The following is a 13,659-nucleotide window of genomic DNA, read 5'->3' on the forward strand; positions in this document are numbered from 1 at the left end:
ATCCTCTTATTTTTTATAAATTTCTCAAGTGAATTATCAAACAAGCAAATGAAACGGCTAATCATAAATTGAGTTTTGCAGCTATATACTTTTCTCCAAAACTAATCTAAATAGTTTGGAATTTGACGATAGGAGCGAGAATATTAAAAAGGGGCGACACAAAAATTTAGCAGAATCCCTTGTATTCCAGACATTTTTTAGATACCTTAATTTCCTTGGAATTTCTAAAAACTTTATGAATTACTTCAGATTTTCTCGAAGTTGCCAGAACATGAAGATTTTTTTCATTCTAAAAACTTTACACAGATAAAAAAATTTAATAAAAAGTGCATAACTATTCCGCTATTTTTACTGAATACTATTTTCACTGGCAGACTACGGAACAGGCACGTAATTTCTATTGAATTTTTTTTTCCTGTAGAAAAATATCTTTGAAATTTCAAGAGTTGGTGGAGTTTTTAAAAAAATTTTTATCCTTTTTCCATTTTATTTCACTTCAGGAGATTGGAGGGGCACCTAAGAAATTCGAGAATCTCAGCAAATTTAGCTAAAATTTCTAAAAAGTTGCAGATTCAAGAGAGGAAGAACATAAGGCCGATCCATTAATTTATCTCCTTGTCCTATCGATTACCGCTCTGTCATTATGTTTTAATTGACAAAAAAAAAACAAATTATTAAAAGAACAATGAAAGTCTCACATCAATAGTATATTCCGCAGAAAGGCGACGAACGCAAGGAAAAAAATACATTAACATATTTTATATACGAGTTAAGTATAATTCATACTTAAAAAATTTGAGCAATTCAAAAGTTTAAACTTTCAAAAAAAAAAATATAGTCCATTATTTTGAATGGTGAAAATATTCTTTTAAAAAGTGAATGTGTTTTGCAGGATTAAAAATTATAAAACATTCTGAAATTAATTCGAGACAGTTTGAGTTTAAATTGGCATGTGCTTTAAAGATTAACTTTTTTTCCGAATAGAAAAATATTTCTTTAACAAGTAATTCTTTTTATGGAAACATCGATTTTACTGAAATATTTTTGATTTTTAATAAATTGATCATGACCTCATGAATTATTCCTTTTTTGACTCAGCTATGATTTGTGACAGAAAGTAAATATTGGAAAGAATTATAAGGATTATTTCAAGGGCAATATTGTTATTTCCACACGTAAATTTTTTTTTAATTCAAATTGAAAAAGTGCGAAAGGAGGGATTTAAAAATTTACCTAGCACAATAAATCAATGAAGAAGAAAATAGAATTGACACGAAAAAACGTCGGACCACATCATGATTACTGAGGATTATGCAATCAAATCTGAAATAAACAGAAAATGATGAGGGCTTTTATAAAAATTCGGCATTTCCAAATTTTTTTTCAATCTGTGAAAAGTCGCGGTTGCCTATTCTGCTATAGATTTTCCGTTTCCACATTGATTTTCATACAAAAATAAAAAACTCATTCAATTTAGTGTATCTATATCCCATTTTATCCAATCAAATAATTGGAATTAATAACCACTTTCAATTAAAGGGATTTGCTATGGTATAATCTCTCGTTTGAAATTCATATACTTGTACAGTTTCACGCGAAAGAGCTTAAATTTGCATTTCATTGGGGTTTTACTTTGGTCCGATTACCCCGAGTTTTCAACTCTGGAATACCGTATCATCTGTACTTGAATTTTTTACCAAAACTTTACACGTTTCTGATGTTATGAAACAAAAAGTTGGAATCTCTCAGTTTCATACACAGCCACTATTTTTTTTGCTCGAACATCAACTCAACATTCCTTTTTCATTGTCTCCGATTCATTCGTTCATTCTCTTTCAATTAAATTTGAATGAAGTTGTTGAAAGTAATCATATTTTTTTTTCAGATAGCTTGTTTAGTCGAATTCGAAGTACGATTTGGTTGTGAAGGTTTTCAAGGTCGTTTTACGTACGACAAAAAGCTTCTCCTGGTGATGATGACCCCGACGATGACGGCTGTTGTAATAATGATACTGAGACACCCCAGAAACTGAGCACCTGTGTCGGAAGCGGTGCTGAGGGTGCGGGAGGACGCGGCGTATCATGAGGGTGGTAGGATGCACCCTACACGCACCCCATGCCCCCTCTCACTTATCCTCAGTTTCAGCTCGAGGTGAAGAATCCGTGTCCTGCCTCTCGCTGTAACAGAAAGTCATTTGTTTTCCTTTTAACCGATATTATTATTATTATTTCATGTTACCCTATTCGGGTTTTTACATTACGAGACCTACTGCCCACTCCGTGCGCCGAATTTGAATTTGGCGGTTTGACTTGGCCAATGAGGAATTAGTCCTACGCGTTTCGAGATGTTTCGACTCGGGCGAACTTCATTTTTGTGTTTATACTTTCATAATAAGGATATTTGTGGTATCATGGGGCGACTCCCTGCCCAATCGTGTCGCGTCTACCCCAGGAGCTGTACGCCACGTGCACATTCTTCTGGTGACCAATGAAAACTATGGAAAGCCGTGGCCGACACGGTATTCGATAACCATGGTTGCAAGCTTCATCGGAAAATAATATTTCTCTCTGATTCGTGGTGTCTAGACTTCCGTTCGACGATTTCCGAAAGATTAAAATTTCAATGCCCCAAGCCGGAGTCGAATCCGCGCCTCATGGGGTCCGTCATCCGGCCGAGTGATTTAACCAATTCGCCCACCGTCGTCGGTTTTTTTTTCAAATCTGCGATCATAGTATTGATCTCCGAAACATCCCGAGTGGAAATGTGAGGTGAGATTTGAGGCTTGATCAGAACTTGATATGGAGTGAGCTTGATCTGAATCCCGTTCGTTCACCCGTAGTCAATTTGATTGAGTTCACAGGAGGTGGGACTGAAACTAAACTGAGATCCATCCGCCCGCAATTATTCAGATCAGACTCTGATTAGATTAACCTGATCTAAAATTGAGTTGTCTGCCAGCCAACATTCTAATCAAGTTTAGATTAGGCGGATTTGAACTAGATTGTTTAATACTTAATTTATTACTCCATTTTTTTTGTAAACGGCTTCAGTTAAATGTGATGTTGACGATGTTCAGGTGAGATAGGAATATAGGAAATGGAGTGAAAGGGAATTTATTGTATTACTACGGAAAATTAATTGTTGAACGGAAAGAAAGGAGCTTTCAATTGATATTGAAACCATATTTAAACTCTGCTAGGGTACAGTATATTGTGCAACAAGTATTATCGTTAAACTCGTAGGTTTGAAGGGCCTGTTTCCCTTCCTCGATGCACATTTTTCTTTTCAGCACACCTGCACAGAAAGTTCGCAGTGTGCTCCCCGATAAGCGGGAGGGAAGTGAATACTTTCCACCCTAGGGTATTCCCTCTCGCTTTTTAAACAACGAAACACGAACTTTCCTTTGCAAGCATGTTGAAAAATGGCATGTGCACCTTGGGCGGGAAAACACTGATTTTCCGTCCTTGATGCACAATATACAATTCCGTCATTACTGTACGGTAAAGTTCGATTTTTCTTCGTAAATGACGGGAAGAATATGAGTTATGTCATCCGAAGGACGATCAAAAACAGCAGACATCTGAGGGATGGAATAGGCTACTTTCTTCTTGTCATTTGGGAAGCACAATCGAACTTTCCGTGTAGGCATAACGGAAAAGTATTGTTTTCGTTATGAGTTTTGATTTTTTCTCGTGCATAACGCATTTACCAAAACATTTTCATATGCAATATTGATAATGAATGGTAAGTAAATAATTTACTAAAGATGAGAAAGCTACTTCGGCTTGATACAATATTTTTTTATCGGAGTTCACATGTCTGCTAAGTCTTCCCACCTTCGAAATCCTGATCCCAGAAAACTGATTGAGGCTTTGTTCCAGACAATTCCCATCAATAAGTAGGTTTTAAGCTTTTTCAGATCACATAGGATGGTATAAATTCCAAAGAAACACTATTATTAGTATTAGTTGAACTCTGATAAAATCAAATATCCGACTTGGGGCGAGAAGTAATTTATTTCAATATAAAGTATTAGGATTTCTCAGAGTTTCTTCTTAGGCAGCCTCATGAATAAACCGATCACACTAATAGAAAGATGCATGGATTGGTAAGCACTCCATAAAATAAAAAGAGAGCGACGGTAGGTGGTCGGGTGTGGTGACTCTAGTAGAAACGAGCGACTTTTTACCGCAGGGCCGACTTGCCACTGGCGACAGGGCGCGTTAAAAAGTCGCCGGTGACGCTCCCTGGGCAGAAATGTAAAGAGGGAAAAATTTTTGGAGAGTTCCACATCTTGTGACGTTACAGGAAATCGTTGAAAAGGATTAAGGATTAGATAGCAAAGCAAACAGAATAATTACCGATATCATTTTATAAGAAATATTTACTGACAAAATGGATACTTCAAACAGGGATTTGAATCAGTGATCTTCCGATTATGCATTGGGTGCTTTCCCAACTGAGCTATTAGACTCCTAGAAATAGATTGATTTGGTCGGAGCTATTAAAAATTCATCTTTCCGTGAGTTCATTATCTCTAATTGTACCAACATGTATTGTCTTTGGGGCCGACAACGCCATGTACTTGTCGTGGAAGAAATGAAATGAAAAGAAATGGGAGAATTCAATTTCTCAGGAAAACTCTCACGCTTCGCGCACATGATTTTTTAATCTTACAGACTTAATTAAGCTTCAGTTACCCTTCATTTGGAGGCAGAGAATCTTGAGGGGAATACTCGATTCACTTTGAAGCTCAGGTGGTGTTCGGAGATTATTTTTCTAACCCAAATGTCGGCTAATAGAATTGCGCGATGGGACGAAAATTATAACTGTACAATGAGAATTTCATAATCAGCAAAAATATATTTTAAATGATATGCAAAGGAAGTGCCGTTGAAAAGATCATTGTTATATACATTGAGGCATGTTTACGTCAATTACTAAAAGTAATAGATTTATCCCAGTGTTCTTTCAGTTTTCTCAATATTCATAGGAACATTTCCTTTTACTTAATTGATTAACTTCTTTTCTTTCACTTTAAATTGATCAACTTTTTCAATTAGTTGTCAGAGAAGAAACTTTGAATTACTCAGGTTCTCTTGAAATCTTCGAAGTGTTGTGCATGGGAAAAACTAAATACTTTAATCAAGTAGATTTTATACTTGGTCCTAGTATATTCAATTTTCAATGGTAACATCGATGAAAAATTGATTGATCCACAATTCTCATATCTGTTATGAATACGCTAAATGACACACAAACGTTTGATGTATCTTTCAAATGATTAAAGATACTATCATTAATTTTATTTTTCAAAAACAATATTTTCATTAGTCTAACTATGCACTTCACTTTGCTTTTGGTATGCTCCAAAAGAACAAAAAAACACCAAATTCGGGGGAGCCAATCTCCGATCATTTCCTACTTCAAGATGTTCGAAATCCTTCAGTTAGCTAGGAAAAACATTGACTGCATTTATTGAAAATACACTATTCTGTGTTATTAGCGTATTCATATTAGTTATTAAAGTCGTGGGGAAATTGATTTTTCATCAATATTACAATCAAGTATAAAATATATTTGATTCAAATTTTTCTTCGTGTAGCAACTGTCAGTGAAAAATGTAGGTGTACCAGGTGACGGGAACAGTATTGGCTGAAATTGGGGTTAGAAAACTAATTGATTGGATTTAATTCGTCAATGAGCTTGAGTCTGAAGAATTCATAATATATGATAACAATGGAACTCGGGTGAAAGCACCATCTTGAAATCGACTGAGCAGAACTCCAACAATTGAGAATGTTTTGAAAGATCATTCCCATCCCCCAGTGTCTACAGGCTGCTATTTTCAAGAAATGACAATAATGAGTGTTGAAAATGGGGATTCATTCGAATGCATTAAAAAATCTAGAACAATATCCTTGGTGAAAATTCCCTAAGGAGAAGTAATGGTATTTATATGCTGTATAGATATGAATATTCCCGGAAGGACATAAAATGTTGCACCAAACATTTTTTATTCATTGTACGTACCTCTCTCCATCGACCAACAGAAATTGCTTTCAACCTTTTAGCAGAAGCGAAATTTTATTTTTTTTGTTCATTTTATTTTTCATCCAAGACGTTTCACGTCAACTGCAGAAATGATTCAGGTATGACATCACTTTATTACACGTCATTGAGACAATGCAGAAGTCGTTGAAAAAATGTGGCTTTTAGGTAAAACTTTTTCCGATAGATGCACTGGTGAACATGCCTTGATAGCCGACCGCATATTCCTATTCTAAAACGGACACGCTTGACACAATCGATTATCTCGAAAATCTCGAAATCATGAAGCCACGATTCCTTATTGGTCCGTTTAAAATGGCGCGAGATTACAAAGTTGTAACAGACTTTTACAGAAATCGTTTCATATCCGCGCGCTGGCGCGCGGTACGGATTCTCGTGGCATAAATGCAAGACTTTCAATTTTTAAAATAATTGAACATCGACTACCCGACTCCAAATTTGGCAGAACGCACTTGATGCCACACAAGGGCCGAATATGGTGTTGATACAGCTCCCCTGATCAAGTTGGACTAATTAAGACTATTGCTTTCCGGGTAGATAAGGCCTTCTTGATCAGCTGGCTGTAATTTCCAAGTAGCGTTTGCCAATCGTCAATCATTGGACCACTGCTCGGTTGAAATCTGGCATACATACTACTGTAACCCAGTAATGGGCAAAGATTGGCCCAAGTCATAGGAGTCCATATAATAATGATATAAATGAGTATATAGTGTACATTTATATGGACCATTTTTATTTCCAAATATATGGATCGTGCGCTACTCTCGTGGTTAGGTCGTAGGTTTAGTGTGTGAAGGGTTCCGAGTTTAAATTCAACCGTATGCGGAATATTTTAGATTAACGAAGTCAGTTTTTTCAAGAGTTACGATTTACGCGTTAAGGCATAACTAATAAAAAACTGAGTGTAATATGCATTAATTACTTTTTGTTTTTATAATTTTCAATAACAACTGGCAATCTGGCGGCCATCGGCTTACTAATCATGAGTCATTATTTTTATTTTTATTCCACTGAACCCACCTCTGCTTTCACGAGCCATTCATAATTAATTTAATTAAGTATGAAATATTTAACCAATAATTGACCAATTTTGGTACTTGACAAACAAGTCTTGGTCCAATTGTGGGCCGAAATTGCAACCTGTATTGGGCCCAACATGATCCCAAAGCTTGGCCTATATTGACCATTCAATTTGCTAATAGCCGGCCAGTACTGGTGATTGGCATGTACCAGGCTTGTACCCTGGTTCGACCAATACGGAAACCGTACTTGGGCTTCGAGTTACCAGCGGAACTAATAGTGGTTTCGGCAGTTTGGCAATAATGAAGTTAGAGAGAATTATCGAAATCGGCAGCGACATATTGAAAATGGAACCCTAGAATTAAGTATAAAATATATCTAAAATACGTAAAAATAAAAAATTGTTTTTCATTATCGTGTACACTTTCGGGCTAGTAATCTGAGTAATCGATCACTGACCCCCCCCCTACAGCGTATTCGCCATGTACCATGTACTCTTCGTTTTTTCTTACGAGATTCTCACTTGACAATGAACCGATAAATGAAAAATGCCGGGAGCGGTATGGTCTTCTGCACGCCGGTTTGCCGCCTTAATCAGTCGGCAACTGAAGTTAGTAGATAAGCCTATTAATATGGTTATTTCAAATATATCTTCTTTTGTGTATCAGACACATGTTGAATATGTGAAAACACATATATACAGTATATATCTACCAAATGTGTGAAATCCTTTTTTAGCAAAAAAATAGTATGTCACATATATGTCGTATACAATAATTTGCATATATATTTTTTCTATGAGGGGAAGCCTAACCTCCAACAGCGCCCATCCCCAAAGGTGGTGGATATGGGGAGTTCTCCCAGGAAAGTTTAGGGACTAGCCGCCTGGAGTCGAGTAATATTCCTCCTGTGAACCAAAAGTGGCACGAAGGGTGGGCTCTATACGACAACATACACCCTTGAAATCCATTAGGATGGGTGTTTCGATGCGGGTATTGCTAAGAAGGTAATCCGGCCATCAATTCTGATCGCGTGCAAGCTCTGATGGCTGATGTTGGCTCTATAAATTGTGGAACTAGCCAATCATCATATCCAACCTGGGTGGACTATGTGGTCTTTATAGCTAAAACCGGGATAGAGTCGTAGGCTCTATCAACCAGATTTATGATTGGTTTGTATGTTGGATGTGGCTCATTGAAAATTTCCAAGAGCTTGTCCGATTACATGGCATTTCATCGTTTGTATGGTGAACGCACCAATCGTATATCCCCATTCTCCTTCAATCATTCAGTATACATTTGCCCAGATATACGATCAATAATCATTTGATATTAATGAAGGGCACGAGAATTAATAAAACATCGTAACGAAAGTACCATGTGATGTCCAAAAATCTATACAAATATACAAATAGCTGTTTCCTACATTTTCCAAAAGTATTAATGATTTCAAATATTCTTGATAAAGATTGAATTCTAACTTTAGTAATTTCATCAACGCGGAATGCAAAATGATCAGAAATCGATTTCCCCTTACAGATGTCCGGGCAATGGATGTCACCTGCGAATCCACGCGCTGTCAAAATCTAAGAATAAGAAGTGGGAAAATGTATATGATGGGATAGGGCTAATGGGCCAAAAAAGGGGGCAGAAAGAGCCGGAAAATGTGAAAAAAATGATAAAATCACGCCATAATTTCCACCAATTACAAGTCAATTGGTGTAACCACCACGAACCGATTCACTTCCCAAAATCCAAATTACAAATCAATCCAGAAGCAACCGTCGGAGCGATAATTTGAGTTGGTGGGAATTACTTTCCGGAATTAATCTGTCTCTTTCGGTCGTCCCATATTATCATTCGCAAAAGAGTCGATCTAGTGCGTTGTAACCTATTGAACCATAGTAAATAGATAAGCGGACGCGAGTGTATAGGGATACTATATTCTTGAATCAAAAGTAGAAGAGTTTCGTGTATTGTGGAACTAATTAATCAGTTTCCGTGGTTCTCAAGATTCTCAGAAACTCTTTAAACTCTATTTGCAACTACACGCCAGTGGGCGAACGTGGGGCGATAAGAAGTATTTATAATAGGATTAACGACATCTCATATTCTGGTGAAGAAAGACGATTATGACACCAAAGAGTTAAGATATTTCGATATTGAGGGATCAAATTACCAAACAACGCTCAAGTATGAATTCCCTAAAGAACAAGCTTCCGATTTTCGAAATTCAAAGTAATCCGCTATCAAAATATAGAAAGAACTTTTCAGAAATGAATATCTAATTGTTGCTATCTTCCTCTTAAATAATTTTGGTTCTAAATTTTTACATGAAAGGCTAGATTCAAATTAAAACCATTCAATTTTATTTCCAAAGAGAAGAAAAATGTAGACGATTACCTTTGAGAATAAAATTTGCTCTAAAACTTCTGATTATCCCATTCCGAAAAACTGCCTCATCCCTGAATCTCTATTTCCATATTCTAAATCAGCAACACAATCAAGGTAAAACACGAAAAATCAAATCAGGGTCGTTTAAATCAAGTTAAAAATATAGAAATATTCAGCTTTATTTAACATTCCTGAATTAGCTTTTCCATATTTTTTTACCAAAAGTTCTAGTTCTTACTTTCCGTAAATTCTTCAATTATATAAAAGTTGTCATTCGACGCTGACGAAGTTTCCGGACATAGCTCTTTATATGCACAATTTTTTCAGCACCATATTAGTCGGGGATGAAGGATCCCAAGATAAAATGGGAGGACGAAAAGTGTCAAGATAAACGGCCTTCGGATGAAATGGTCCCAGGATAAACCGTCCTATCACCGTTTGTCCAATCCAAGCAGAAGATTCACAAAAAGATACATGTTCATCATAAATCCCGGTTGACTTCTATTGGTAATGCCCTCAGAGATCTCAAAGAACTAGATAAAAAACGCACACAAACTCAGTATACTGTTGCTGGACCTGTGCGAGTTTTGTCAGTACAACTGCCGTGGGATTTCCCGCAAACTCTGAATCAATGATGAGGTATTTGTAATGGAGGATTCGAACATCGTGAATGGCGGTCAAGAATTCCGTTGAGGACTACGAAGCAAGCGGTCAAAAGCATCGTGGAGAATTGAAGGTCATGAATCATGATAAAAAGAGGCCGAAGCATCGGATAGTGATACACCAGAAAGTATAATCTGCAAAAGCCTCTGCAAAACTAGAATGGGAGGTGGTAAAGAGCAGAAAAAGCAGAAGATGGTCCTGGTTAGTCTTGAAATACGGGCGATATGACCAGGTGTGCGTCCATGCGGCTAAGTCCATATCGACAAGTTTCATGACGGACCGGGGCAAAGCCCCGGTGAGGGGGCATGGGGGGGCGAAGCCCCCTCCCGCTCCCCACATCCTATTCATCCTATTAAAAAAAGCAGAGCACTGTCATGGCGCCCACCACAAGTGTCATGGCGCAATGCTCATGGGGCACTGTGCATTTATTCAGGGTGAATCCACACGAGCAATTCCATGAGAATTGACATGTAGAATTGCATCAACGGCACGGCCGCTTGCGGCCGCGGCGGCGCTAGTAACACATTATATGAAAATTTGAGAAAAAAAAAGATGATTTTAATTTCATGGGGGATCGAACCCTTAACCCTTTTATATGTCATAATAAATAAAGAAATTTTTTTCTAAAACGCATTTTGTAAATTATTAAAATTAGGATTTTTAAATATTTATTATTATGAATTAAATATTCGAATTTGTCTTGGGGATAATTTTTCCGGAGATATTTTTTCCGGGGATATTTTTTCCGGGATTTTTTTTCCGGGATATTTTTTCCGGGGATGTTTTTTCAGGGATTCGAGAAAAATTACTATGCCATGCAGTAACATTTCTTCATCGAACGAGCAAAACTTCGTTATCGGCCAAATAAAAATTCATAGTCGTCGCAACAGTTACCATTGTTAAATTCAACTTCGGTAAGAATCGAAAACATTCGACGTTCATCGCTAACCAATCATATTGGTTTAAAAAATGTTTGGAGAAAATGCTGTGTAGCACAGTAAAAATTAAAAGAGAGCACAATAAAAAAAACCGATTTGGATAGGAATTTTTTAAGGATTTCTATCAATTTTTCTTTCAAACTTAAACAAAAAATGATAGACGTTCAAATTTTATAGTGCTGTTTAGTAAATTTTATGGAGCCACACATGATTAATTACGGAATGTATAAGAAAATTTGACATATTGATAGTAATTTTTATTTGTGAATCAAAGAAGTGCTAGTATTCTAGCATTTTGCATCACGATTGTAGTGCTCGGCACAGTAATTTTTCTTGGACTTTTCTCTCCGTGTATGACGGAAACTATTATTTTCTTACTTTTCCAGTTTTGCAATATTTCCAAAAAATACAACATGGAACTTCAATTGCTCATTTTTTGTATCTGACCGACAAATCCCATTCCATGAAAAAAATGTCAGAAATTTTAAAAGAAAATATCAAAACTTAATAGGCATTTAATATTTTTTTGTCAGTTTTTTTGTCAAGTGTAATGAAGATCTGGAGCAGCTCGAATGTTGAATAAAGGCCTCTTACGATCGATTATTTCTGCTCATCTCGCATTGAACCTCTTGATTCATCCCATTTTATTGGCATTCCATTTTAATTTGTGCCATCGAGTTTGGGTGAATTGGGGGCTTTATTAATGCGCGAAAAAATTACAAGAAATAATTGGGGATGAATTAATTAAATTATGAAGTTCACTAATGAGGAACTGTCTGAAGGTTAGAGCCACCACCTAATGATTGGACGGGGGGAGTCGACGTAGCAACCTAATTATGTAGTTTTTAACAATTGACCGATTGTCCTAGCTCCCACTATTCCAATAAATTGTTCCCAACATATGATATTTTATAATTTTTTTTGCAACATAATTACCCCTCCCGCCTTCCGTGGCTCCTTGCATCTTTCGATTCCCTATTAATAAAGTTGAAAACTTTGAAATTTAATAATATTAATTTATTTATTATGGATATTAAATCGGCCATTCTTTCGGCATTTTACCATATCGGAAATTAATTTCGACCATAGACTCGTAACAGATATAAGCATTTTAGCAACAGATTTGGTAACAATTTTGATAAAATTGTATTTTTATTGCCCAAGGAAGGTAAGTAAAAAGAAATGCGATAGGGGGCCCTTTACTTCCTTAAATTACTAATATATCATTGAACCCAAAATCCGTGATTCGAGGCACCTATGGTATAAAAATATAAATTTTTACTAATTTTACACTGACGAACGTTTAATTTCTTGAAGTAATACTAAAAAACCATGAAAATGTTAAGAATTTAAACAACAATTTCCCGAATTTTCAATCTATAGAAAATTCTATTGTATTTGATGCGGAATTTTTATCGTGAGCATGAAAATTCAAATTTACAATAAAACATCAATGATTATTGGGCATGAAAACTACAATGATTAGGATTTTTCAAGATAAATAATAAATTTAGTGAGTATTCTTAATTGAAGTTGAATTCACACTCACATACTTATCTTCAACGAGTTTTTTAACAAATATATTAAAAATTCACGAAAAATCACGTGAGAGTTTCGCCTTCCGTAAGAATTATGGGAGTAAATTACATTTTTATTTTAGTTTACCGTGACGTTTACTTGACATTACAAAAAATTATGTGAAAGTGACATGAATATTACCTCCATAATTTTTCAGGGATTTAGATTTCGCCACAGTTTTACGCAACTTTCACGTAATTTCTATATGAATTTTTCTTCTATATGTCTGATTCATACTCTATAGCACAGAATGTACACATTTTTATTGATATAAAAGCAGACTAAACTCACCAGATATATCGGATTGATTTCATCTTGAGAGCAGTGGAGTTCTCTTTACACTTGTATGCCAGGACCTGCTTTACGCTACTGACATCCACAGATGGAAACCTTGACGTTACATACGCTGAAAAACCACAAATTCATCTCTATGAAATTTTCATGATTCAAATGACTTATCAGTACTAGTCTGAGGGTATGAAAGTTATGACGTAGCTCCCATCAATTTTGGTATAAATTGCACAAAAAAATGCTATTTTAACTTGAATCTTATGGTCTAATGAAACTGTTCAATTCAGACTTTAAAGTCTCAAATGAAAACTTGCGGAAGTCTCTGCCTAAGACTTTAGGATGCGGATCCTACACTGTACTGTATTCACTCTTCTATAGAATATAGGAGTGACATGGGAAACCACAGGAAAAACCATGTCGGTATAGGTGGTTGCTTTATTATCAACCTCACGCTCATCGGTGCCTGTTGAAAAATTCGATTCAACTTTCAGGACACTAGGCTCGCACCTAGCCACTGAGCTACCCATGCCGGTGTTTTTTCGACTTCGATAATGTTAAAGTTTTTCAAAAGTAGAAAATAACGACAACGCGTTAATTTTTTTTTTAATTTGAAATAGTAGTACTGTACATGTTATTTCACGTAGTAGTTTTGGAGGACTGAGATACTAACGCACCCTATTTTTGTTCGATGCTATGGTATACTG

General features: G+C 36.1%; 1 protein-coding gene across 1 annotated transcript in view; it reads right to left on the reverse strand.

The window, feature by feature from the left end:
• Positions 1-434: 434 nt before the first annotated feature.
• The window catches only part of LOC105263052 (protein abrupt), a 65,657-nt gene continuing 52,432 nt past the window's right edge, over positions 435-13,659 (reverse strand). Inside the window, exons 8-9 of the mRNA XM_011299015.1 lie at positions 12,956-13,070; positions 435-2,177 (exon numbers count right to left, since the gene is read on the reverse strand). Of these exons, the coding sequence (XP_011297317.1) occupies positions 2,126-2,177; positions 12,956-13,070 (167 nt within the window). The 3' untranslated portion in view covers positions 435-2,125. The remainder of the gene's footprint in view (positions 2,178-12,955; positions 13,071-13,659) is intronic.

The sequence above is a fragment of the Fopius arisanus genome, unplaced genomic scaffold, assembly GCF_000806365.1.
Source record: "Fopius arisanus strain USDA-PBARC FA_bdor unplaced genomic scaffold, ASM80636v1 scaffold00012, whole genome shotgun sequence".
NCBI lineage: Eukaryota > Metazoa > Arthropoda > Insecta > Hymenoptera > Braconidae > Fopius > Fopius arisanus.